Raw genomic sequence first — 24354 nt, forward strand, 5'->3', positions numbered from 1 at the left:
AACTTAATTGTAGTTTAGTACCTGTCAAATTTTATTGACATGGCTATAATCTATCTTTTATACAAAACGCCTCACCAAACACAGCAGAAATCAAAAGCACTGGTCGAAAATTTTAGCAACGCTGTAGTGGGGGCAGAAGTAGGGGAATTGAGAATAGCATCATGTATATTAATGCAGAATATATACTGACTTGTACAAGATATATACAGATCGGTATTTACAGAGCTCAAGCAGGCTCATCATTGTAAACAAGATAAGTTGACACAGATTTAATCAAAATATTTACAAACGAAAGATCATTCAGCATATTATCTCATGCTTTGAAGTATTCAACAGAGTGGTGGAATAGGAACCAGAACTTCGTATCTTCAAGTTTGCTTTCAGTAAGCCAAACCACCGGCAAAAGCATCTCCATCATGAAGCAGGCTCTCCGTCAACCAATAACCATCCCACAAACCACCAACCCTCTGCCGATAAAAACATTAATCCACAAAATTGATATATCCAAGATTCTAATAGAATATATATGACATTCCTCTAAGACGGACAATCAATATCAAGAAATAGTTTGTTAATAACATATTTACAATAGAAGTTTCAAATTTTAATATCTATAACTTAGAATGGCACTCAGATGGCAAGCAACTTGTTCTAGGATTCAATATTCTTCGAGTGGTAGCACAATAGTTTTCTCCATTTCCAGTATCGTGAAGCGTTAGTTCATGAAGATTTTTCCTAGCGGATTCACGAAATTCCCAAGCTAAAATGATTAAAAGATTAGTAACATGATCAATGACATCATTTCTTCTCTACAAAACTACAACCATATTTTTGTTGACATGGAAAACATCAAGGTTCCCAAGAACTTGACCTGCGTGTCTGTGTAAAAATACATATAATAACCACCAAGAAATTAGGACATCTCATAAGAAGTTTCCATGGAAGTCTGAGATAGTTAAATGAGAATGGCATCAAAGGAAATTCCATTACTTCTACAGATGTCTATAATGGATGAAAAGTGAAAGATTCAAACCTGAACCATTGTAAATTCAAATGTTTCTTCTTCCTCTGGCCGATTTCCTTGTATCCAAACCCGCTGTTTGAATCGATCCTGCTTCCAGATAAAGAATACTGCTGATTAGAGAAAAAGAACTTAGACCGTTCCCCAACCAGGCCAACAACTGGAAGCAATTCATACCTCCTTCACAAATAAACTACTCAAGATTTTTCTATCCTTGTGCCCAAGTAAAACACGGTAAGTAGAATGATGAAAAATGCGCCTGAATCTTTCAAACTACAAGCACAAGAAAGCAACAAATTGGGAAATGCAATAATTATAGACATTACCAAACAATCAACAAAGTGTTGAAACATTTAAATTGACTGACCTGCCCCAAATCAAAGAATGGTCCAAAGTAGGTAGATCTTTCGAATGGATCAAATCCAGCAAACTGCCAAGCAAAAGAAAGGAAGTGTTCAGAGAAAACACCCACTACACTCTTTCACCCATTCAATGACATTAAAGGCCTGAGGTTATTTTTTAGTGTATCACACAAAAGCCAATATATATATAGATATATAGCACCGGGGTCTGAGAACTAGGAACTACCCTATACATGACCTCAATTCCGTAGTCTGGACGTGGTTGATCATTGTATTTTAGTGCATCAAGCTGACACTGAACAGCTTCTTCCGCACTAAACTATAACAAGAGTATCAAGTTACATTAATGCGCTGAACTGTTATATTGGTACATTATGATGCTCACTTCTCAGTCAAGAATCAAGAAATTACATTTAATCTCGGTCCAAAAGGTCTCTTCCTGCGAGTTTCAAGCCTGCAACATGAAAGAAAAAGAAACTTGGTAGGGTATAACATCATCAACAATAAATATTTTCCTGCTCTATGGAAGAAGCAAGAAAAAAAAAAATCCCTAAACGAAATGAGATCGTCGATACTTTCAACCTAAACTATATCAAACAAGCACCCTGGATACCAAGTGGATATCTCGCACTCCAGATATCCGACAGACAACAAATTGACGCCCTCAAAAGAACATTCACATATCAAATTGAGGACTGAAAATAAAATATCTACCAAACTTAGCTTCCATAAATTAAAAAGGTATCGCTAAGAAAAGCGTGCATGTGCTAAACATCAAAGAATAATCGTATACCAATTGGCAGAGAGGAAATCCGGAACATCAGCAGAGGCTCGCACGCAAGACTTCAAAGAGACGGTCGTGGCTCTGTTATCTCCATTTAAGGGTTTAGATTTGGAGAAGAGAGAGACTGATTGCGAAGAGGATAGAGAGGGACAAAAAGACATTGCTTTCTTGCAAAGGCTTTAGCTCCTGCTGCTTGAATTATGCTGGAAATGTTTGAAACTCTGTTAATGCCCGACTGAGGCTGAGGATGACGATGAGGTTTTTCGCCATGTAGACATATTTTTTTAGTTAATTAATCTTTGAAATTTAATTATGTCATAGTTATGTTTATAATTACTTAATTATAATTAAATTCTTTTACATAAATTATGGCGCGTGTTTAAAACGCCTACTCGCTGAGAAACTGTCTAACGCGCCAGATGCGTCGTTCTTCTCGTGCCGTCCACTTCCTCGCCGCTACAGCTGCCGACGCCAACGCCACCGCCACCGCCAACGCCACCGCCATGGCCTCTCGACCTCGCGTACTCTCTCCCTCTCTCTCTTTATCTCTCTCTCTATATACATATACGTATATTGTCGCATACCTGTATACGAACATTTGGACCTGGTTTACTCGCTAATCATGTATGCTAACGAAATAACAAACAGTTTTGTGGCTCTTGGTACAGTATAGAGGTGGCCGGAGCCGCGGTAGCAGGGGATTCTCCAATCGAGCGTACAACGGAGGACGTAGTGACCAGCTCGTGACTGGAGATTCTCACTACCAGTCGGTTCGAGGCGCGAACCTAGGGTTCAGGCGAGGAGAGCAAGCAGGAAGCTTGTCGAGGCAGCCTTCTCAGCTCAATCAAGGGGCGTCTCCTCATTTCAATCAGAATCAGCGGTTTCGCCCGCCTCCCCGGTCGCCGTTCAACCGAAATTTGGCTCCGCGGCCTTCAAAGCCATTGGATTACCGAAGTTGGGAGTACGCGAAAACGGCACCGCCTCGTAATTGTGGTATTTGCTTTCGAATGCTCACGACTTCAAGAAGAATTTCCTTTTGAGAGGAAAAGGAAATTGTTTTACTTAATGGATAATAAGGATCTCTGCTTTCTTTAGTATTGATTATTTTACATGATTACATTTTTTAAAAGAAGTTAATATGTTATGCAGAGAAGTTCGTGGTTTTGTCGTATAATATATTAGCGGATTATCTTGCTAATAACCACCGGAGCAAGCTTTATTTTCACATACCGCCTTATATGTTAGATTGGGAGTGGAGGAAGCACAATATCATGTTTGAGCTAAGATTGTGGTCTGCTGATATTTTGTGTTTTCAGGTTCTCTCTCTTGACATGTCTTGTGCCTCATTTCAAGTCTTGCAAAATCTTTTTCACCATTTGCATAATACATGATTCTCTATTCTGGTTAACCGCATGTATAATTATACCAAAGATTTATTTTATCCTCATCTAGCAGGAGTTGTATTCCATGTTATGATATGACTGATATATATATATGTAGTTGTGATGCATACATATGTGATTTGAGACTTTGATACAGTTTGTATCCTTTTACTGTATATCCAGGAGGTTGATCGATATCAAGAACTAGAGGAGGAGTTAAAATATGAGGGATATAGTGGCATTTGGAAGGTGTGTTTTTATTGCCTCTTCTCCCTCCACCCTCTTGGGATCATATTATCATCCATGTATTAATATTTATTGGTGTTTGGAGTAAATATGTTCTGGTTTATTTGGTAAAATTTGTCTTTTTTGTGCTGAAGGATATGCATATCCAGGTCTTTGTTGTTATTAGTCACTTAATTGTCTATTGGTTCCTAGGTTGTGTGTCAGTGCTTCCGTGTAGGAGAGAAATATTTGTTGTCTTGTTTATGGTAAAACTTATCAGTTATACTTCTTATGTTCTAATTTGTGTCTTGAAAAGTTTTTAACATCTAGAACATTTGAAAAAGGGATTGCATGAAAACCATGAAGAATGTATTGTGCACAATAAATGTATAACTTGATTTCATACATTTCATAGATGCGAACTGGAAATGCAATTGATGGCTGTGCAGTCTTTTGGAGAACATCACGGTAAATCATATTATCAGTTTTACTTGGAAGGAGAATTTTGTTTGTGAATTTTGTAGAATCTCATTTATTTACCTTAATAAAGATTTAAGTTAGTCCATGAGGAATGCATCGAGTTTAACAAAGTTGGCCTCCGGGACAATGTTGCTCAGATATGTGTGCTTGAGGTAAATCAAATCTTTTACTTAGAAACTGTCTTGGATTTCGGTAGTGTCATTATTGGTTTATTTGATGGTTTCATCTTGGTGCTATTCCTTTTCATTTATATATTGGTTTTCATGTGCCTTTTGGTTTGTTAAACAGCTTTTGAGTCAAAATCACAAAAAAAACATGGCTTCATCACCAACAAGGTACTATACAAATTTAATTAATTTCTAGTTCTGATTTCTGAAACAATTGTTTCCTTTTGCTTTATTTTTCTGGTTTAGCGCATGGACTGATTATTGGTTTATAGAAAACCAAACTAAACTACTCATATCACATTCGATAATCTGCTCTAACGTCGTTACACGGTTTCTACTTTGTTCAGATATTTTTTCTTATTCGGAAAAGGGGATATAGTTTACATTTTTTTTCCTTGCTTATGTCTCTAGTGTCTTATATGCTTTTCAGTTCAAAATTTCCGATCAAACTTTGATCATTTATTTAACCTTCTAAATTAACAAAGAGTTTCGGAATTGCAGTTCTGCATGTCCTAAGCAAGTTGTCATTTGTAACATTCACGTACTTTACAATCCTAAAAGAGGGGATTTTAAGCTTGGCCAGGTATTTGCTATTACAGAGTGCGTATTGTGTCAAATTCATGGTGCATCCCCTTCTCTTTCTTCCCCTTCACCCTCTCCACTGCTCTGCGCACACACACACAAACACGAACACAATATGAATTCATTAGAGCAATTCTGTTGTTAACTGAGTTTTGGCATTTTTTGTCGTAATAGTAATGGTGAAATTTAAATGTTTCAATAGAATTTACTCTCAACAAATTTGGTTGTTGGAATCTTCCACATATTACGCACACACACAACATACAATGTGAATTCATCTGAGTGGGTCATCTTGTTAACTGAATCTCAGCATGTTCGTTGTAATTATTATGGGAAAATTTTTGTTCCAAGATAAGGTTACTTTAAACGAAGTCGGTTCTGGAAAATTCTTTGCAAATATAACCATGATATGTTTACCCTTTTTTTTTCCGAGACAAGCATGATATACTTACTTGACTGGCAATATGGACAAAAAAAGAATTTGGTATTCTTGTGTCTAACAAAGGTTTTATTTCCTGAATAAATTCCTTGTTTCTGAAGGGTTGTAAATCTGCTGAATTTTGAATCCCTTACCAATATGTGTAATTCTCATCGAACAGGTGAGGATGCTCCTGGACAGAGCTCACGCAGTTTCAAATATCTGGAATAATGCGCCTGTTGTTATTTGTGGGGATTTCAATTGTACCCCAAAGGTTATCTCTTCTTTCTTATTTTAGGCATTAGTTAAGTCTTTATTTTTCTTGAGACATAGATGTTGTGTTAGCCCATTCGCTGGTATTTTGTCTTTTTATATTTAATGCATAATGAATGACATTCCTTTCTATGTAGCAGAGTCCATTGTATAACTTCATCTTGGAGCAGAAGGTAAATTTTTTCTTCTATATACTTCCAATACCATGCTATATTTGATGACTGAAATTGTGTGAATTTAAATTTTGAGTTGCTTTGTCTTATGCAGTTAGATTTGTCTGGAGTTGACAGAGACAAAGTATCTGGACAAGCTTCTGCTGAAATTCATGCACTAAAGCCATCTTACTCTAGTTCAGGGTAGAGTTGAATGTAGTTTCCTAGGAAATTCTGCTGGGTTTTTGTCTGTCCTTGTTCTTTAGGTCAAGGCTTACTGTATTTTGCAGGAATCAGACTGATGATTCAAAACAAGCTCTTTCAATAGTAGATGGCAAGGAGGTTGGTGTCAGGCTGAGTGATTCTCTCTCAAATGTACAGAATGAGAACAATACTGATAAGCAGAACAATTTGTTCTCACATCAGTCTACTGTGAATGTCCTCGATGCATCTGATAAATCTGGTATTGGTTTAGAGTCTAGGAACAAGGAGAGCACATTGCCTGATGTAAAAGAAGAAACTGTGAGGCATGAGGTAGATGGCTCCAAGGATGAAGCTTTTGTCTCTGTTGATAGCTCTAAAGGAAGTCTAGGCTGTCTTTCCGGTGAAGATGGGTGCTCCATGGATCAGGCAAATAATGATGTTCATACAATTGCTGCTCCGTTTATTTCTCATGAAAAAAATGTTTGTTCTGACGTAACTGAGAGGAATGGAGGAAAAGGTGAAGCCACCTCCCATTCTCTCCAAGAATCAGTTAGTGAACATGTTGATTCGGATATTAATATGAAAAATGAAGGAACAAGATTTAATAGTCCTACACTCGCCTGTGTCAGTGATGATTGTCCTACCGATATAATAGTCAACAAAGAGCTTCCAAACACAGGCAACTCGGAAGTTTCTTCGACAGAGGCACTCTGCCGGTCTAGCTTGATTGATGTGATTGATGTCTCTCACCCAAAGAAGTTGGGAAATTGGTCATCTAGATCATTTGATACGGATGAGACATGTAAGCCATCAGCCTTGTATCAAACAAATGAGTCCATTATGTGTTCTAATACTGACTTTATGTTGGACAAAAAACTAGAGAACTTATATTTGGTGGAGCCCGATGCCGCCATGATGGCAGATGGATGCATGAACAATGATGAGATAGCATTTGTGTCTGCATCGCACAATGATGAAGGTGGCTTTCCATCAGAATTTAGTGAATGTTTAACATCGAACTTGGATCACTCTTCTAAGGAGTCTAACCAACAGTTAAATTCACTAAATGAAGTTCTTGATGATGTTTCTCTAAACTCAGATTCTGAAACTGTCAATGTGGAGAGAAGTACTTATGATCCATCACTTTGGACTCCAATGGAAATAGCAACTGCAACAGGCAACCAAGATAGCACTTTGGTGGAACATCCTCTTCAGCTCAAAAGCACATATGCAGAAGTAGAGGTAGACTCCCTTAAGCTTTATAACAGTTTACCTGATCCTGTAGTTCTAAAAGCAGTCCTGTCTAATCTATCAGCCACTCTGACTTCTTTTCCACATCTTTCTAGGATTATTCACAGACAAGAGATTCAAATGGAGAGCCCGTTGTGACCAGTTACAATAGATGTTTCATGGGCACAGTTGATTATATATGGTAAGCAAACTTGATGGTTCTGCTTTTGTTTTCTAAAGACTGCTTTACAGATTGGACTTGTGTTTAACATTCTGATTTTAAGTCTTGGCAGTAGTTATTTCTGAGTCAGTTTTTACTAGTTGCTAAAAATCAGACTTGGGTTTGAAATCAGTTTTCAAGCAGATTTTCTTGGGTTAATGGAGCTTGTGTTCTAAATTTTGCTTTATGACCTACTGTGGCTCTTGCATAAGTAGGATAAAAGAAGAGTTTATTACATATAATGAATGCATTTTTAATTGAATTTGATATCCAGGCGTTCTGAAGGTCTCCAGACTGTCAAGGTGCTAGCTCCAATACGAAAGCATGCTATGCAATGGACACCTGGATTCCCAACAAAGGTAAAATGTCTATTCTTAAGTCTAGTTTGTTCAAGTTTCAGACATCTACAAGAAACTAAAAGTAATTAATTTGCTTCATTTTTATTAAAGTGAGAACAGAGACTGATAATCTGAAGACCAGGTGGTTACTAGTTCTAGCCAATGCACTGCAGTTTCATTTATGCTCGACTCCTTTTATTTATATTTAAATAGTGCATTTTCTTTTTTATGTCTTTTCTAGAAATGGGGTAGCGATCACATTGCTTTGGCTTCTGAATTGGCATTTGTCGAAGATCTCAATCCAAGATAGTACTTGGCATGTCTGGTCTTTGACCATAAAACGTTGGAGCTGCATATCAACCCTTCCAATTTTCTAGGTTTTTCCTGCATGTGCGACTTGAAGGCCATAGATAAGTTCTGGCAGTTTTAGGTTAGTACTTAATGCTCTTGTCTTCAACTAGGGAATCCTGGAGTTGGCTATCGGCCATGCATTGAGGTCTTCCCTGTATCTGCAACTTGAAAACCATAGATGAGTTGCAGAAACTTTAGATCAGTAGTGGGTCTCTTTCTGTTTATCAGTGTATCTTATTTTGTCTGTTCGAGAGGAGATGGGGGAGATTTCAGGCTACTTTTGGTACATTAAATTTTTAGTTTACATTTTTTAAATTTATTTATATTTCATTGATAAAACTATAACAGTTGGTTAATTATGAAGAGAACAATATCGAAAAGAAAGATGGAACTAAAAGATCTTAGAACACTATGTTTTAAGTGTTTTTTTTTTAAGAAAAGTATTGTACTTCTGGTTTGCTTATTTTACAAGTATGTAACTCATATAATCTGTATTTATTCTCAGATATGTAATTTCCTTATTCGTTATTTTCCTAAGATAAGCATTCGAGATCTTTTAGGAACTTATTTTTCATTGTAATTTTCATGTCCTACATCTATAAATTGGTCTTGCACATTGACTGTAAAGCATTAAGTATCAAAACAATAAAAATCAAAGCTTTCTAGTTTTGGCCCGACGATTATTATCAACTTATAATATATTTTTAATTTTTTGGTTAACTAAAAAACTGACTCTAAATATTAAGATTATTTTTATGATGTTTTATCAATTCTTATTCTTTTTTTTTTAATTACTTTAGTTTCGGTTATAAATTAATTATGGATTAAATGAACATAGTTTGTTTAAAAATAAGTTTTAGTGTTAATTTTATATGTATGAGTTGGTATTATATTAGTTGATCATGAATTTTGCATCATTGATTAAATTTATAATTTTTTTCACTAAAATTTATAATTGGTGAACTTTATATATAAAAATCTAAAAATCTTTTGTCTTTTCTCGAACCCGCGGTTCCTTACTATTAATATTATAAGAAGAGGTCAAATGTTACTTAAGCAAATTATTATAGTTGTTTAATTGGTTTTATGGATACAGTATGGTTTACAAACTTTTATGCTTAAAATATGCAAATTCATATTAACCTCTCCTACAGATTTATTGGTTAAAAAATTTAGAAGTAGCACATATGATGGCTTAAAAGAAGAATTCATTCTTAAGTCGTATTAGAATTTTATGGCAAATTAATTATAACAGTCCGTGTACTAGAAAAGAAATAAATTATGAATTAAATGTGGAAGTGAAATAAATAGTTAAACTTTACATTCTTTACACAATAATTCAGATTAACTAATAGGGTTACGAAAATAATCATTTCAAAAGAAATAATAAAAAATTAAAGAAATAAATAGAAAATAAACGACTGAGCATCCTACTTGCAACCCTCTTGTAGATCGAATTTTGAATTTTAGTCATCTTTATCTGAAATAGTTAATAGAAGAATGAGGTACACTACTCCAATAAAAATATCACGCTACTCACCGACACAGAAATGAAAGTTAGTAGAAATTATAAAAATAACTAATTGAGCTCTTAATTCAAGTAAATTTATGTATCATAAATAAAAATCATTTACCGCATACTTACCGTAGTGAGATTTTCAAAACCAACCTATATAGTTAAGAACATAAACAATACCATAATCTCATATGCAATCATTCGGAATAACAACTTTTCTCTTTTATCAGCTTATTGGTATCCATTGGGGTTCATAGGAATATCTCCACTACACGTGAATCTTTATTTAATATTTTCAAATAACAGGGCGTCCCTATACCCCGTTTGGTATGAGTACCAAAAGATACCATCCCTCAATACCTCGTCTGGTATAAGGGTGAAACGGGCCGTCCCCATACCCCGTTCAGTATGAACGCCAAATTATCAATTCTCGATACCCCGTTCGGTATGAGGTAACGTTTACGGTAGAGTTCCCTATGTACCAGTCTGTCCACCATCTTCCAAAATATCCCGTAAGGTTGTTATTCATTCATCCACCTAATTAGACAATTTTTCGTTTACTTTTAATTTTCAGTTACCCAATTTAACTGTAATCACATAAAACAAGCAATCCATAGATCAAGGAAACACAATTATATCATCATACCAATTCCAATATATTATCATGCATTCAGAAACTGTAAAATTAGGCAATTAGTTAAACATAGCAAACAGTAATAAGTAACCGATTTTGTCTCAATTAGTAATCTATAATTAATTACGAATATTTTCTAAATTACACAATATACCGTATAGTTATTAATTAAACTTTAATTCCATAATAGGGAATAATATGAGAGATTTTTACTCGAATTGGTATCCGAGCATTAAGTTTTTTAACTGCACCTACTGACGGTCCCCAAGTTCCCTAAATTTTTCTTCGGGGATTAAAACATGCTTCAAGTACCTAAAAATACTCTAAAAAATCCAAAATCAATATTAAAAACCCTTTTTGGCCAATTCTGAAATTCTGGCACGGCGGCTCCACCGTGCTCCAGCGACGGCACCACCGCCCGCGGTAGCGGTTTGCCTCGGGTTGGCTGTTTTCAGCTGGTTTCGTCCGGTTTTGTACCAATCATTGCGAGAAATAAAAATAAATAACCAAAAATAAAAATGTTAAGAGGTCTCGGTTGGCAAAAAATAAAAATAAATAACCAAAACTTACTGTCGGTGAAGTTTTCCGGTGCGGCGGCTTCGCCGGCTCATCTTTACGATTGAGTGTTTTGCTTCGGTCAACCTGTAGAAAAAGGAATTGTGATTACAATGATGAAAAAATTACACGAACCGAGAATCAGAAAAGGTCTCATTGGAGGCGATTTTTACCTTTTTCCACGGCGGTGTCGTCGGGTTTTGCCTGCAGTTTCCGGCTCATTCGCCGGTCTTTTTACTCTAATTTGGCAATGAGGTGCTCAAAATTGAATTTCAAGCAGTTTGAAATTTTTTTTACCTCTTTTGGCGATTAGAATTGACAATCGATTTTCGATTTTCATTTCGAAAACACTCATAAAATCTAAATTTTTACTATTTTTTTCTAAAATTATTTTCAATTTCATTCTTCAATTAATTTTCTTCATTTTTTTACATTAAATAAAAATTCAAAACTAAAAAAATTATATTTATACATAAATTTTAATTACATTAAAATTAATTAATTAAGGGTATTACATTAATAATAATAATAATAATAATAAAAAAAACATAAATGCAAGAGTACACTCATTAAAAAGCTTATTTCCCTCAATCCCCTAAAGTGTTTGTTTTTCTTTTCTTTTTGAGAAAGGAAATTGCATTTATAGTTTATCCCACCATCAATGATATTATTAAAAGTAATATGAATTTGTTCTTCTTTTAAGCTAAACATAAACTAGGGGCGACAATTGTTTAGATATAAGTGGGAGATTTTTCTGATTCCCTGGTGCAAAAATTTGTCCTTCCATGTCTTTTAACATGGTTTTTTTATCCATGTGGGTAATGCATTGTTCAATCACCAGGCATAGAGGGTACAGAGAAGATGTTCTTCACTGTTTCACCCAAATTCTCCTCCCCCTTGATCTTTTAGTTGTCAGAAATGTCTCAATCAAATTCAAGTAACCCTGAGTTACCATCTCCAGAAACATTGCAGAATGTTTACAAGCTGTTGAATCTACCGACTTATTTGTGACTCACTGAATATTTTTCTAAGAAAGTAAAATTCAAACTGGAGTTCATCTCTAACTTTACAATAAGAATATTATAAGTTAAATGTTGTCTCTCAATATTTTTTTAGAATTAAATTGGTTACAGAGAAAGTAAATAGGGTTATTACATTATTAGGGAAGCAATTAGTAAATTGAATCCCATCTCAAGTTGTATAGATAGAAAATCATTACGATGATATACCTCCGCTTCAGGTTTTATAATATTACTGCATATGAAAAGAAAAAAAAAAAAAGATAACAGTATCGTTCAGTCCCATGACAATACATACATATATATATACATATGAAAAATAAAGTTGGTGATATTAAGTTGATAATGAGAAGGAAGTTAATAATAACTTACTCGTTGAATAAACTCTACGTTAATGAGATCTTGTTGTGGATTAGCAATAGCATTAAAAGCATCAACAGAGAGAACGACGGCAGCACCATTTCTTACGGGTCTTGAAACAGAAGTTTGAGCTCGATCAACAATTCTCACTAATATGATTTTCCTTGGATCCGAGCAAGCTCTTCGCCTCTCCGCGTTTATGCAACGCACCTGGTACAGTCTTCCACACGATGCACCATTATCCCATATTCCTTCTCCGGCAGCCGCAAACAGGTTGTCCGGCGGGAATATTGACTGGTCGAACCCCGCACATGCCGTAGCTAAATACAATCAAACCCAAAACTATCTTTTTGTAATATATGTAACTTTCGTGTAAAAATATATTTACGTATTTAATCGTAACTTACGTAAATAAGGTCGTTCATAAAAAGTAGCGAATCCAATATCTCCGTAGGAGCAATGGAACAATATTGTTGAAAACAACACGACTGTCCATAATTTACCCGGTGATCGTATCATTGATGTCTGCACAATCAGAAGAGGTATAATATTTTCAAAAGAAATAATAAAATAAAATAAAAAAACCATTGAAATTAGAAAATCATGAGAAAAGGTTAAAATAATTTCTGAAAGAAAAAGAAAGGTTGAAATTGTACCTGCAAAATGAAAGGTTGAAATTTTCTCTTTTCTGGTGGTAGGGATTGACATTTGAAGGCTATAAAGATGGTGTAACGTCTGCAGCCTCCCATAAATAACGTGTCTTCAAACTTGCTAAGTTTAAAACATTTAAGAAACTACATTATAAAAAATAATAATAATAATAATAAAGCCCTTAATTCACTCTAATTTTCAATTTCAACTTTTACCCCCCATATATATATATATATATATATAATTTTTATTGATTTGACCGTAGATGATCGAATTATATCATCACCTATATCGATTTATATAGATTTTGTACATGTGATATTATAGGTAAATATTTATAATGTTTTTTTTTTTTTAAAAAAATTATTTTTACTAAATTCCCAACTCCTAATATAAGTTTATAAAATTTAGACAATGTAAAGTTAGTGCTAATTAATTCTTGTACGCTTAATTGACGCAAGCAAGAGGTGCACATTACTTGTAAGGAAAAGGGTTAATGATTTACTTAGATGTGTCCGATAAGGATAACCCACTTTTTAATTATATACACACACACACACACATATATATATAGACTAGTATTCAAAATTCATAATTTTCATGAGCAACTTTCAATTTACCCATAATTTTTATTATTACTAGTCTATATATATACATAGACTACTGTTTTATAGTTTACTTAATGGTTAAACTATAAGATAATGAATTGTCAAAAAATAAAATAATAATTACTCCTAATTTTGAATACCATTATGTTCTTCTTTTCCTTAAAGAATAAGAGTTATTATTGTTTAATAACTAATTATTTTTTTATTCTTTAAAATTAAGTTTATTTGGAAAAATTTTTAGTTATAATACTGTTTGTTACGGTACAATATTTTAAAAAAATTAATTGAATAAATTATTTAACACTTCAGTAATTAAAATTAAAAATATATGTATGACTAGTCAGGTGTAATTCTTACCTTATTAACTACGAAAGTATTAATTACTTTTATAATTAATTTAATCATTATCGTAATTCAACACATTAGTCGATCCGCCATAAAATTAATTTAATCATTATCGTAATGCATGTATTTGTGTATAGTTTATATATATATATATTACATAATCTGTTAATTGTAAATTAAAATAAATTGTATGTAATATACAAAATTAAGAAGTTGAAGTGTATTTTTTTTTTATTATAAAAAAAAAAAAAAAAGTAGAGTCTGAAGATGAAGCAATGTGGGAAAGAAGAAAACGGTAAGAAGTTACATTTGAACAATTTACGGTGATCTCTTAAAGGCAGAAAAATTTATGGCGAATAAAAGCTAGTTATACTCCAAAACACAAAAAAAAAAAAAAAAAAAAAAAAAAAACTAATTTTTTTTAATTATTATCTCTTGAATCATTTAAATAAATAAATAAATAAACAAGAAAATTTTAAAAAATATAAATTTAAAAGATTTATAATTACAAACTCTACGCTTATTAGTCATACTTTTTATACTTGAGGAGATTTTGTGGATCTCATTAATACGTTGTTAAACTTGTAAGAATGGTGTATGTGAGTTTGCATCTCCTATGCATCTTCTACCATGTATAAATTACATTTATTTCTCAATAAAAAATTTAGTAAATTAATATTATAAATTTTTATAGAAATATGTGTTTGATCGATAGATCGTTAATTTGCGGTATGATAATTTATTGAGTTTATTTTTATTTGAATCACTTCTAAATAAATGATATGTTTGATTGAATGGTTTGTAATTGTTGCTTATTTTTTTTTAGATTTTTTAAACTACCGATTTGTTAGTTTTTAACTGTTAAAAATTTCATTTTTCGTTTTTACCCTCACAATTATTTATTAATTTTTATTTTACCCTTACCCAAATTTTGTTTTTCTTATCCCCAAACATGTCATTGTCTTCTTTGCTGTCATTTGCTTCTCATCTTCTCCTCTTCTTCTGCTTCCATATTCTGCTGATTTGTGAGAGAGCTTTTTGTAGAGGTTTTTGAGAACCGAGAGAAAGGAAAAATCAAAGACTGAGTTAAAAGAGAAGCAGGTTCGGTTTCTATTAGGAACAGTAATCTAGCATTTTTCTCTTTGTTTTTATTTTATTTTTTTCTTTTCCATATAATTAGATGTATGATTGATTAAATGAATGTCTCTGATTTATAATTGAACATTGATAATTCAGTTATTTATAAATAATTTTATAAGTTAAATAATTTTTTTTTATATTATTATTTAATAATATATATAATAAAATAAAAATAAATTAGTAATTTAATTGAATATATAACTATATAAATCTTATTAATTTAAATAAAATAATTATTAATTATCGTAATTAATATACAATATTTTTAAATATAATTTAATTTGATGATTATTATACTGTATAATTATTAAATATTATCCTACATTAATTATTCTTTGAAAAAATCAACCAAACCCAGCAATTTATGCCGGTCAATCTCTCATTCAAGAGAAATATGTCAAGAATTATGAATTAAACTTAACATAATCCAAAACTTGAGATTCTTTTATGTTGAAAAGTATCCTCAAGTTTATGAAATTGCTTCATAACAATGCCTGCAAAATTATAAGTGTGATAAGTCAACAATTAACATATCAAAATGTCTATCAAATGATCTGTGAATTAAATTTTGTTGATGTAGACTGTGAATGAAATTTTCAAAGTTGGGTTATCTCATACTACGATGGATTTGAAAAATCCTGAACTCGAAAAAAATTCTACGGCTACACTCTTTGGTGGGGTTTTAAACCAGAATTTATGAATTTACTCTCCATTGAAGATTCGATATCTTTCGTTAATCTTTATTAGAAAGCTAAACTAGTAAAAAAGTTATGCTTCTCTAACAGCAGACTTCCTCTGAATGTCGAGGAATCGAGCCGCTCAGTAACCCTTTCCTTGTTCGTCTCAGCCTCCGCTTACTCTCAAAACTTTGCAAGGAGCTTTTGACTCTGCTGCAACAACACTTTGATCTTCCACGAAGCCCAAGTGGAGTAAAGCCAAGGAGGATGATCGGCCTTCCATCTCCTTTGTGATGCTAATATCATATCAGATAATGCCGCCTTAGTTTGTATCTAGAGAACGAATGAAGGAATGCATGCCTGGATCGAGCCAATTCCGAACGAATGAAGAAATTAGGGTTTGCTATTCAGCCTTTCTCTAAGTGGGCTCTCCAACAGGAGTGGGCTGCTAGCACTAAATTTTTAACTTCAAGATTATTTAATGTAATCTTACGTTGCAATTAATGACAATAATTGCACACTAAATTGATAGTTAGGCTGCTTATAAATTATCTGTTATTTTTACCATTTTTTGAGAACACATGGAGCTAATCAAATTATACTGACCCGATCCTCTCCCGTCAAATTATACTTCACTTGTTTTCTTCTCCATCTCTCTCGCCCTTTGATTTTACTGTCTCGTCCGTTTCTGGGTTCCAATAAAATTCTCTGGCTCTTCACTTCTCTGCGAATTTTCTTTTTATCTTATCTGCCATTTTCGATCACAACAATCCTCACATTTCCACCTATTTACCTCTTTTATACTTTAATTTTCTCTTTTCTAGCCTAATTTCGTTGGACTGTGGGGTGTCTCTCGTTTCAATGGATACTGTTTATGCGCAGTACCCATATGGAATTACTGCTCATTTCAAAAGAGATTCTGATTATAAAATGGAGTTTTTGGGCTCTTGTCTTTCCCCTAAGGTGGAAATCTCGAGAGCTGGCTTGTTCGCAACTTCAGGTTTCTCTGTAAATACCAAGGTACTTGTTCTTCTATTTCTATGCTTATCTTCCTGTTTTATACGCATTTACTTTTTGATGCCTTTATTTAAATTATGACCCTTATGATCCGTTTATGTTCGGGTAGTGAAATTATTATCAGGGACTAAGGTTTCTGAAAATCTAGATTACATTAATGAGAGTATAGGAACATTTTTGGTTGAAACATTGAATGACTCATTTTGGTTTTTACTTAATTTCTATAATATCGTGATATATAGAATTTAATTATAATTTTTCTGAATAAAGTCAACTTCAATCTTTAATTCCTAGGAGTGATCTACGTGGAATTCAAGATGGAAGCAGAGTTTAGCTTAAAATGAAAGTTATAATTTGATTTGATGCGTTAACCGGTATTGGAGATACCAGTTGAGAGGTAGTTAAAACATGTCATTTAATAATATCAGTAGGTTTATGGAATCTAATGTGCCTTTATTTTACATGCAATTAGATAACAGATTCGTTGAATTTCATCGAATCTAATGACTATTGAAGGGAAATTGTGTTTTCCTTGGGAAACTAAGTTTCTAATAACGACTTTTTTCTTTTCCGATGCTCTATATTTTGATGTGTTGGATCCTCTCCAGTCGGTTACAACAAAATTTGTTCACTTGGCACTAAGGTCACTCCTGTACAAAATTTACTGTTGCACCTAAACTTGCAAAGCTCAATAAGATTACCTAAATCTTCCTTCTTACTCAAAGAGTGAGTCTAAATAAAATAAATAGTGTCTGAAACAAGAAATCACAAATTCTTTGAAATGGAGAAAAAAAACCTCTTCTCCAGTAATTTATTGCATAATGTAATTATGAATTTTTTAATTGTTTGACATTGATGTTTTCCCTGTAAAACATAATACTTTTAAATATATATATATATAGATTCTATCAGCTTCTAAAATGCACCTAATAAGACACTTACAATTTCTTCTTGCTCGATAACCCAGTGTATTTGAAACGACCTATGGGTCTATTGTTATAAATTGCCACTCATTTCTAAACAGTTGCCAATCCACTAGTTTTGTTTGTTTGACTTGTGTCTTTAAGAGATTGTTGGAAGTTTTTTACTTGCATGATTTGACATAGCCCTCTCTATTGACACGCACTAAAGCATATAGCCAACCTAAGCTGTGCTTTGGAGGTTTAGGTTTTAGGTACATGTACATATTAGCTAATGACTTCGGAATCTAGATCATTTTTCCATTTTTTTGATCTCATGCTGTCAATCCTACCTTCAGTTACCATACATCCTGTTCGATCTAGAATTACTAAAATTGCTCTCATATAAAACATTTAATGTAAAATCCGTAGTTCTTACGGAAAGGAATTATCCATCTTCCTTGATGCAGGGATTGGCAAGTCGAATATTTTCTTTGCCTGATATTGATGATTTCTTTTGGGATAAAGTCCAAACCCCAATACTTGATGCAGTTGAAAACCCTGTCCACTTAAAGAACTTAAGTCTTAAGGTAAAGAGTTTTCTGACTTTCTATTTGCATGTCTTATGCTCATAGCTTAGTGTGTTTTCTAACAGAAGATTTGCATTTGTAGGAACTGACACAGTTAGCTGAGGAAATCCGTTCAGAATTATCTTCTGTGATGTCAAAGAGACAGAAATTCTTCAAGGCCAGTTTGGCAGTGGTGGAACTGACGGTTGCATTACACTATGTTTTTCATGCTCCAATGGACAAGATCCTGTGGGATGTCGGGGAACAAGTAAGATAATAGTCCGGGCATGTTTATAAACAAGTTACTTGTACACTACCATCAGATAGCAAGGTTTTCTTTCTTTTTATTTTTGGGAGGAGGTTGTTGTTGGGGAGGAGAGAGAGGTATATTTCATGCATGTTCATGTTATTTGTGAGAAAAAAAGGGCAGTTCTGTTGATGAAGATTCAGTCAAATTGAAAATAAATCAACTGTCTTCTCTTTAATCTGTATTTGCTCCGTGATATTTATTAAGGAAATTATGGATGTTCGTGTACTAGTTACTCTGTTTTGGCAGACTTATGCACATAAAATCCTGACGGGCAGGCGATCCCTTATGCATACACTAAGGCAAAAGAATGGTCTATCTGGCTTTACGTCCCGATCTGAAAGTGAATATGATCCATTTGGTGCAGGGCATGGATGCAACAGTGTTTCTGCTGGTCTTGGTATCTATCTTCAGTCTGTTTCTAGTTACTATTCTAATTCATTGATAGAATAATTATCTTTTCTCTAGATTTTGTTTGTTATTCAGTTTGTTTTTCATGATACGCTATACATCTTGATTTATGCACTCATGGTTTCATTCTAACAAATAGTTTAGTAGTATCAATATGTTCATATTATTATGTGTCATCTGTTCAAGTATTCAAAGTGATTCAACATTTTATAGAGTTTGTATGTTCAACCCCCATGGTAGTTGATCCTTTGGTATAAAGTTTAGAAATAGAGATATCAAATTTAACTTACTGAGCTTTTCCCCACATTAGGCATGGCAGTTGCAAGGGATATTAAAGGAAAGTGGGAACGTATTGTTACAGTCATCAGCAATGGGACAACCATGGCTGGTCAGGTCTATGAAGCAATGAGCAATGTGGGTTATTTGGACTCCAATATGATAGTGATATTAAATGACAGCCGCCATTCTTTACACCTAAAGACTGAAGAGGGGCTCAAAACATCCATAAATGCTTTATCGAGTACCCTGAGCAGAATCCAGTCTAGTAAATCTTTCCGTAAATTTAGAGAAGTAGCGAAGGTATTTTCTGTCTCTTTTCTTCCTTTTATGATATTAACGAGATTATCATTAAGATATTTATTCTTTCTCTTACTACCGGAATTCTTTAACTGAAAAACCTTTGAGCAATTTTTGGGAAATATGTGTCGTCTGCTGCAACAAATCCTGGTCATTGTTTGTGCTAAATTTCTGGTGAGCAGTTGTTTAATATCACTAATGGGTCTTTTAGGGACATTTTACTTTGTACTAGCTGATATTTTTGGAGGAAAATAATCTTAAATAAATTGAGCAATATAATGAAATTTATTATAAGATATGTACTTATGCCTCCATAGATACATGTTTACAAAAAAATTTTGTATGATTTAGTTCCTTTAGAATTTTGAGAAAGCTTCTTGAAACAGTAAGCATATAAAATTTAATGTCTTTTGCTGGCTCTGATGATTCTGTGTAGTATCTTTTACTACTATGAAGTTAATGCACTTCTTCTCAGGGCTTAACCAAAAGAATTGGTGGTGGCATGCACGAATTGGCAGCCAAAGTTGACGAGTATGCACGTGGTATATTAGGTCCTCCAGGATCAACTCTGTTTGAAGAACTTGGCTTGTATTACATAGGCCCTGTTGATGGACACAACATTGAGGACCTAATTTGTGTTCTACAAGAAGTAGCATCTTTGGATCCCACTGGTCCTGTGTTGGTTCATGTGATAACTGATGAAACTTATGGTTCAGAAAATAAAGAAATAAATGAGATAGTAGACAAGCAGGGTCATGGTGCGTGTACTTTCATTTTACTCATTTATATTTTCCGAAGAAGCATATCATTGTTTATAGAGTAACATTTTTAAAGTTGTAAGTGAATTAAGGTGTAAAATACCTCACCTTATCTCCTCAAGTCTGGTATTATGTTCTTGCACTGTGCCCTGAAGAAGGCTTAGCTTCCTTCAACAAGATTTGCATATTGAAGTGTTTTTGCTGTCTGAATGCTAAGAGCATGACTAAGGGCCCTCTGGCTTTTGAGTAAATGTTTCTGTATTAACATGAAATTTGTCTCCACATTTTTATAATATTCATTTCTTCATAAATTGCAGATTCAAGCAGTTGTTCTTCTTTACTATATTATAATCACTGTCGCACATATAGTAATTGCTTTGTAGAGGCCTTGATTATGGAGGCAGAGAAGGACAAAGATATTGTGGTAGTTCATGCAGGAATGGGAATGGATTCGTCACTTACACTATTTCAAGAAAAATTTCCAGAGAGGTTTTTTGATGTTGGAATGGCTGAGCAGCATGCAGTTACATTTTCTGCTGGCCTTTCATGTGGGGGCTTGAAGCCCTTTTGCATAATTCCATCTACCTTTCTGCAGAGAGCTTATGATCAGGTCCTCTCTTACTCTCCTCACTTACTCTTTATGCCTTGGCTTCTGTGTCTCTGTATCGCATTTGTTTGAGTTACGATGATTGTCTCCCACATGATGATGCTGTCATGGCTTGTCTACTTTCGTTACTTTATTAATGTATTAGTTTAAATAAATGCTGCATTGGAAAATGAGTTATAATCTTGTTTAAACTTCAGTAGTTTCCTCATCTGCACAAAATAGTAAAATATTCAATGTGCTATGTTAGGAAATGAAAGTCGTGATATTCTGGAGTGTCCTCTTTATGGCATCTTTAGGTTGTCCTTGATGTTGATCAGCAGAAGATTCCAGTGCGTTTTGTTATTACGAGTGCAGGATTAGTAGGATCTGATGGTCCTGTACAGTGTGGAGCATTTGATATAACTTTCATGTCATGCTTGCCAAACATGATTGTCATGGCACCAGCAAATGAAGATGAGATTGTGCATATGGTAGCAACGGCAGCCAACATCAATGACCGGCCAGTTTGCTTCCGATATCCAAGGGGTGCTATTGTCAGGGCATCATACCCTATATCCAGTGGAACCCTGATTGAGGTAACCTCATCATTTATCACTTCTTTAGTTGCTGCCTATTTTACATTTGAGAACTTGAAACTTAATTACCTACCTAAAGATTATGTACTTGTTGCCAATGGCTGTTGTAAGAAACTCTTGTGCTCATGCAGTGGATAAAACAAAAATTAAATACACAAGAAGCTCTATACAAAGAAGATCATGATGGAACATAATATGGATTTGGAAATGAAACATGATTAATGAAGATACTAAGCCGGATACTAAGAAGCCATACCTTTGGCAAACACTATGCTTTCCTCAAAGCTTGGATCCTCTCCTCTTCTCTTCTTCTCCTCCAAAGACCAAACCAAGGGTTCAAGGAAAAATCCCCTCTAAGGTATTGACACAAATAATAGGATACAAGAAACTCTTGTCATCAAAATCATATAGTAGATAGAGTTTAATCGCATACACTAGAGGGTTTAAGCTCTGGTGATTTTCAAGGTGTTTTTCTTTCCTTTTCTTGTTTTCTTTTAAAAAACTGTCCACTTGGAAACCAATATTTGCTCTCAATTTCAGTTCGGTTAGAACAAATGGAAAAGGAGAAAAATTCACCTTTTATATGGTAGAATGGGGAGGATTTAAATGGCAGTGTTGAGGAAAATCCTAGGTTTTTGTTCGTCAAACCTTGGCCGTGGTGAGAATCATATTTTGATTCTATCATTGAAATGGCAGCAAGAGTTTCTCCTTTTAATTGTCCTACTTCTATTGTATAATAGATATCCACTGTAGCGACCTTCTTTCTTTCTAAAAGAAAAGCCTTGTTACTTTGTTTCTTTCTCCAAAAAAGAATTCTCAGAATGATTATTTTCTAAATAATCATCCTAATGACTTAATTTGTTTTTTTTCTAATAAAATAACATCTAATTGTAATACTTTTAGTTTTTTATGATCTTATGATCCACTTGCAATATTCACTATTGATTTAATCTCTATTAAATCAATGAGTTCTTGATCTTGTTTTCAAGTACAATTTTTGTATGTGTGTGACCATTTAGACTCATTATCAAATGCCAACAACTTTCATCTCTTTGAAACTTGAATTCCATGGACAGTGCTAACAATACGCCCATGAATGACACATGTGACGATGATTCATTGTGGAACATTTTTCTTATGAATCCTACCAAAAGCAAACCTTTGCATGAACAATTAAATCTTTCCATCAAATTGAATGGAGACACGAATTATATGTCAAACTTCACGTATATCTATTACTGCGTAAAATCAATTGGTTAACTTGATTATTTGAATACAATTAGAGACTCCTTTCTAATTAATTTTACTTTTGGCTAAGAAATTTTTATTTGATCAAGTGTCTTTAGTCACATAAAACCTACTTTCCCTTATTTTGGAGTAATAGGTCTGGTTCTCGTCCAAGAACCATATCTAATGACTATCTCTACAAAACAATTTTGTGACTGGAACACTCATGGGGTGACTCTTGATAACGTTTAAGTTTAAGGACTAACTTTTTACCTACTATAAGATCCAAGCTTGACAAGTAACTAATGTTCCATGCTTGGGACCCATGCGGACCAATTCAGTAAATCGTTTTACCTACATTTACTTATTCATCGTCTATGTAAGTGGTTAATTGAGAACAACTACATCCCTCAAGATAAGTCCAGTAAGTAACAATTTTAAATGGATTTCAAATGTCCTAAGTTAGTGATCCTAGGATTGGATACATTTTAAGGACTTAGAAACTAAGTCTTCAATTTGTGATCTCTATCATAACCGCAGTTATATGCTATTACAAAATCATGTCTCATCAAACTGCTTTGTGCTTCACCTTAAGAGTATATTACTGATAGCTGTTTGAGGGATAACACTCACCACTTTTCTCTATCATCTTGTTCCTCTTCTTTTCAAGCACACTTACCTGAATGATAGTTTCTGATGTGTTCCAAACTTGTTTAGTTGAATTCAGCACTAGATGCATATGCTCTCAGCATTTATATAATATTGTTTTTGAAGTCAAAATGTTTCATTTTCACTGTTCCTTTCTTTCTACTGTTGCCAGTTGGCCTGGAAGCCCTAATGCCGGTTCTGAGTTGTCAATTGCATAATTTATTGTTTTTACTACAGATTCAAATTTGTGTGGACCTGGTGATGCCTGTAGTATAACTACTTTACTGCTGTGCAGATTGGACAGGGAAGAATTCTTGTGGAGGGAAAAGATGTTGCACTACTTGGTTATGGGGTTATGGTCCAGAACTGTCTTAACGCTCAGGCTCTTCTTTCGAAGCTTGGAATTGAAGCAACTGTGGCCGATGCAAGATTCTGCAAGCCCCTTGACATTAAGCTTCTGAGACAGCTTTGTGAAAACCATGCCTTCTTGATCACAGTTGAAGAAGGCTCTATAGGGGGATTTGGATCACATGTGGCACAGTTTCTTTCTCTTGATGGACAGCTTGATGGGAGCACTAAGGTATTATCTTGCAAACGCTCATGTGCATCTTAGCTAGTTTGTGTGAAAGCGTGTGAGAAAAAGAGATTTCTCCATTTTTTTAAAGCTTATAGTGTGATATTGCAAATGGAGTAAATGTCATGTGTTCAAAATTTTTTGAACATGCATATATTGTGTGCATTTCCTTCTGGTGTCTAATTTTTACTGGATGAAATTTAGTGGCGACCAATCATTCTACCAGACAGTTACATCGAACATGCATCTCCAAATGAACAGCTTGCTCTTGCTGGACTGACCGGACATCACATTGCGGCCACAGCCTTAACTCTGCTTGGCCGTACCCGTGAAGCTCTCCTTCTCAAGTGCTAGGAATCTGTCAATATATTCCTCTGTACAGATAGTAGAGGAACATATATATATATATATATATATATACATACATACATATATTTATATATGTATATGAATTGAAAGTTGAGGTTTTGTGTGAAAGAAAGATTCTAACCA

The 24354-nt window shown here is 33.9% G+C and overlaps 4 protein-coding genes across 9 annotated transcripts; 2 read left to right on the plus strand and 2 right to left on the minus strand.

The window, feature by feature from the left end:
• Window positions 1-147: 147 nt before the first annotated feature.
• Window positions 148-2438, minus strand: LOC110811330 (DNA-directed RNA polymerase subunit beta). Of its 3 annotated transcripts, XM_022037791.2 has the most exons (7): window positions 2177-2436; window positions 1795-1837; window positions 1610-1702; window positions 1389-1451; window positions 1199-1294; window positions 1034-1111; window positions 148-467 (listed from the first exon to the last, which is right to left on the minus strand). In XM_022037791.2, the coding sequence occupies exons 1-7, from the start codon at window positions 2326-2328 to the stop codon at window positions 381-383; spliced, it is 612 nt and encodes a 203-aa protein (XP_021893483.1). In that variant the 5' UTR covers window positions 2329-2436; the 3' UTR covers window positions 148-380. The 3 variants fall into 3 exon arrangements, with proteins under 3 accessions (XP_021893483.1, XP_021893485.1, XP_021893486.1); XM_022037793.2 differs by lacking the exon at window positions 1610-1702 and having other exon boundaries at window positions 2177-2438; XM_022037794.2 differs by lacking the exon at window positions 1199-1294 and having other exon boundaries at window positions 2177-2438.
• LOC110811329 (DNAse I-like superfamily protein) lies at window positions 2407-8601 on the plus strand. Of its 2 annotated transcripts, none has more exons than XM_022037788.2 (16): window positions 2407-2425; window positions 2587-2688; window positions 2836-3160; window positions 3317-3483; window positions 3733-3798; window positions 4190-4242; window positions 4325-4406; window positions 4543-4589; window positions 4923-5004; window positions 5603-5695; window positions 5835-5867; window positions 5962-6050; window positions 6137-7292; window positions 7397-7482; window positions 7775-7859; window positions 8080-8601. In XM_022037788.2, the coding sequence occupies exons 2-16, from the start codon at window positions 2587-2589 to the stop codon at window positions 8146-8148; spliced, it is 2535 nt and encodes an 844-aa protein (XP_021893480.1). In that variant the 5' UTR covers window positions 2407-2425; the 3' UTR covers window positions 8149-8601. The 2 variants fall into 2 exon arrangements, with proteins under 2 accessions (XP_021893480.1, XP_021893481.1); XM_022037789.2 differs by lacking the exon at window positions 2407-2425 and having other exon boundaries at window positions 2546-2688; window positions 6137-7029; window positions 7150-7292.
• A 3212-nt stretch (window positions 8602-11813) lies between these two features.
• On the minus strand, window positions 11814-13141 carry LOC110811371 (EG45-like domain containing protein). The gene is made up of 4 exons (XM_088208286.1): window positions 12930-13141; window positions 12681-12798; window positions 12286-12593; window positions 11814-12148 (listed from the first exon to the last, which is right to left on the minus strand). The coding sequence occupies exons 1-4, from the start codon at window positions 13020-13022 to the stop codon at window positions 12146-12148; spliced, it is 522 nt and encodes a 173-aa protein (XP_088064412.1). The 5' UTR covers window positions 13023-13141; the 3' UTR covers window positions 11814-12145.
• Window positions 13142-15631: 2490 nt separating this feature from the next.
• On the plus strand, window positions 15632-24354 carry DXPS3 (1-deoxy-D-xylulose 5-phosphate synthase 3). 3 transcript variants are annotated; one of them, XM_088207121.1, is made up of 10 exons: window positions 15632-16714; window positions 18081-18200; window positions 18283-18447; window positions 18736-18886; window positions 19208-19476; window positions 19949-20231; window positions 20549-20841; window positions 21135-21413; window positions 23584-23868; window positions 24124-24354. In XM_088207121.1, exons 1-10 carry the CDS (start codon window positions 16556-16558, stop codon window positions 24214-24216), a joined length of 2097 nt encoding a protein of 698 aa, XP_088063247.1. In that variant the 5' UTR covers window positions 15632-16555; the 3' UTR covers window positions 24217-24354. The 3 variants fall into 3 exon arrangements, with proteins under 3 accessions (XP_088063247.1, XP_088063246.1, XP_088063248.1); XM_088207120.1 differs by having other exon boundaries at window positions 15635-16714; window positions 24067-24354; XM_088207122.1 differs by lacking the exons at window positions 15632-16714; window positions 18081-18200 and having other exon boundaries at window positions 18310-18447; window positions 18765-18886; window positions 24067-24354.

This window comes from Carica papaya, chromosome 7 (assembly GCF_054855325.1).
Source record: "Carica papaya isolate Zhongbai chromosome 7, ASM5485532v1, whole genome shotgun sequence".
Lineage (NCBI taxonomy): Eukaryota > Viridiplantae > Streptophyta > Magnoliopsida > Brassicales > Caricaceae > Carica > Carica papaya.

Excerpts from the sequence above, each read along its gene's own strand:
- LOC110811329 (XM_022037788.2), top strand. The coding sequence starts at position 2,587 with ATGCGTCGTTCTTCTCGTGCCGTCCACTTCCTCGCCGCTACAGCTGCC. Across the intron at positions 5,696-5,834 it reads ATTTCAATTGTACCCCAAAG|AGTCCATTGTATAACTTCAT; the intron begins GTTATCTCTTCT and ends TCTATGTAGCAG. Across the intron at positions 7,293-7,396 it reads GCACATATGCAGAAGTAGAG|GATTATTCACAGACAAGAGA; the intron begins GTAGACTCCCTT and ends ACATCTTTCTAG.
- LOC110811371 (XM_088208286.1), bottom strand. The coding sequence starts at position 13,022 with ATGGGAGGCTGCAGACGTTACACCATCTTTATAGCCTTCAAATGTCAA. Across the intron at positions 12,799-12,929 it reads TTCAACCTTTCATTTTGCAG|ACATCAATGATACGATCACC; the intron begins GTACAATTTCAA and ends CTGATTGTGCAG. Across the intron at positions 12,594-12,680 it reads TTATGAACGACCTTATTTAC|CTACGGCATGTGCGGGGTTC; the intron begins GTAAGTTACGAT and ends GATTGTATTTAG.
- DXPS3 (XM_088207120.1), top strand. The coding sequence starts at position 16,556 with ATGGATACTGTTTATGCGCAGTACCCATATGGAATTACTGCTCATTTC. Across the intron at positions 18,448-18,735 it reads TGTGGGATGTCGGGGAACAA|ACTTATGCACATAAAATCCT; the intron begins GTAAGATAATAG and ends CTGTTTTGGCAG. Across the intron at positions 20,232-20,548 it reads AGTAGACAAGCAGGGTCATG|ATTCAAGCAGTTGTTCTTCT; the intron begins GTGCGTGTACTT and ends CATAAATTGCAG.
- LOC110811330 (XM_022037791.2), bottom strand. The coding sequence starts at position 2,328 with ATGTCTTTTTGTCCCTCTCTATCCTCTTCGCAATCAGTCTCTCTCTTC. Across the intron at positions 1,703-1,794 it reads CTTTTGGACCGAGATTAAAT|TTTAGTGCGGAAGAAGCTGT; the intron begins GTAATTTCTTGA and ends CTCTTGTTATAG. Across the intron at positions 1,112-1,198 it reads GTAGTTTATTTGTGAAGGAG|GATCGATTCAAACAGCGGGT; the intron begins GTATGAATTGCT and ends ATCTGGAAGCAG.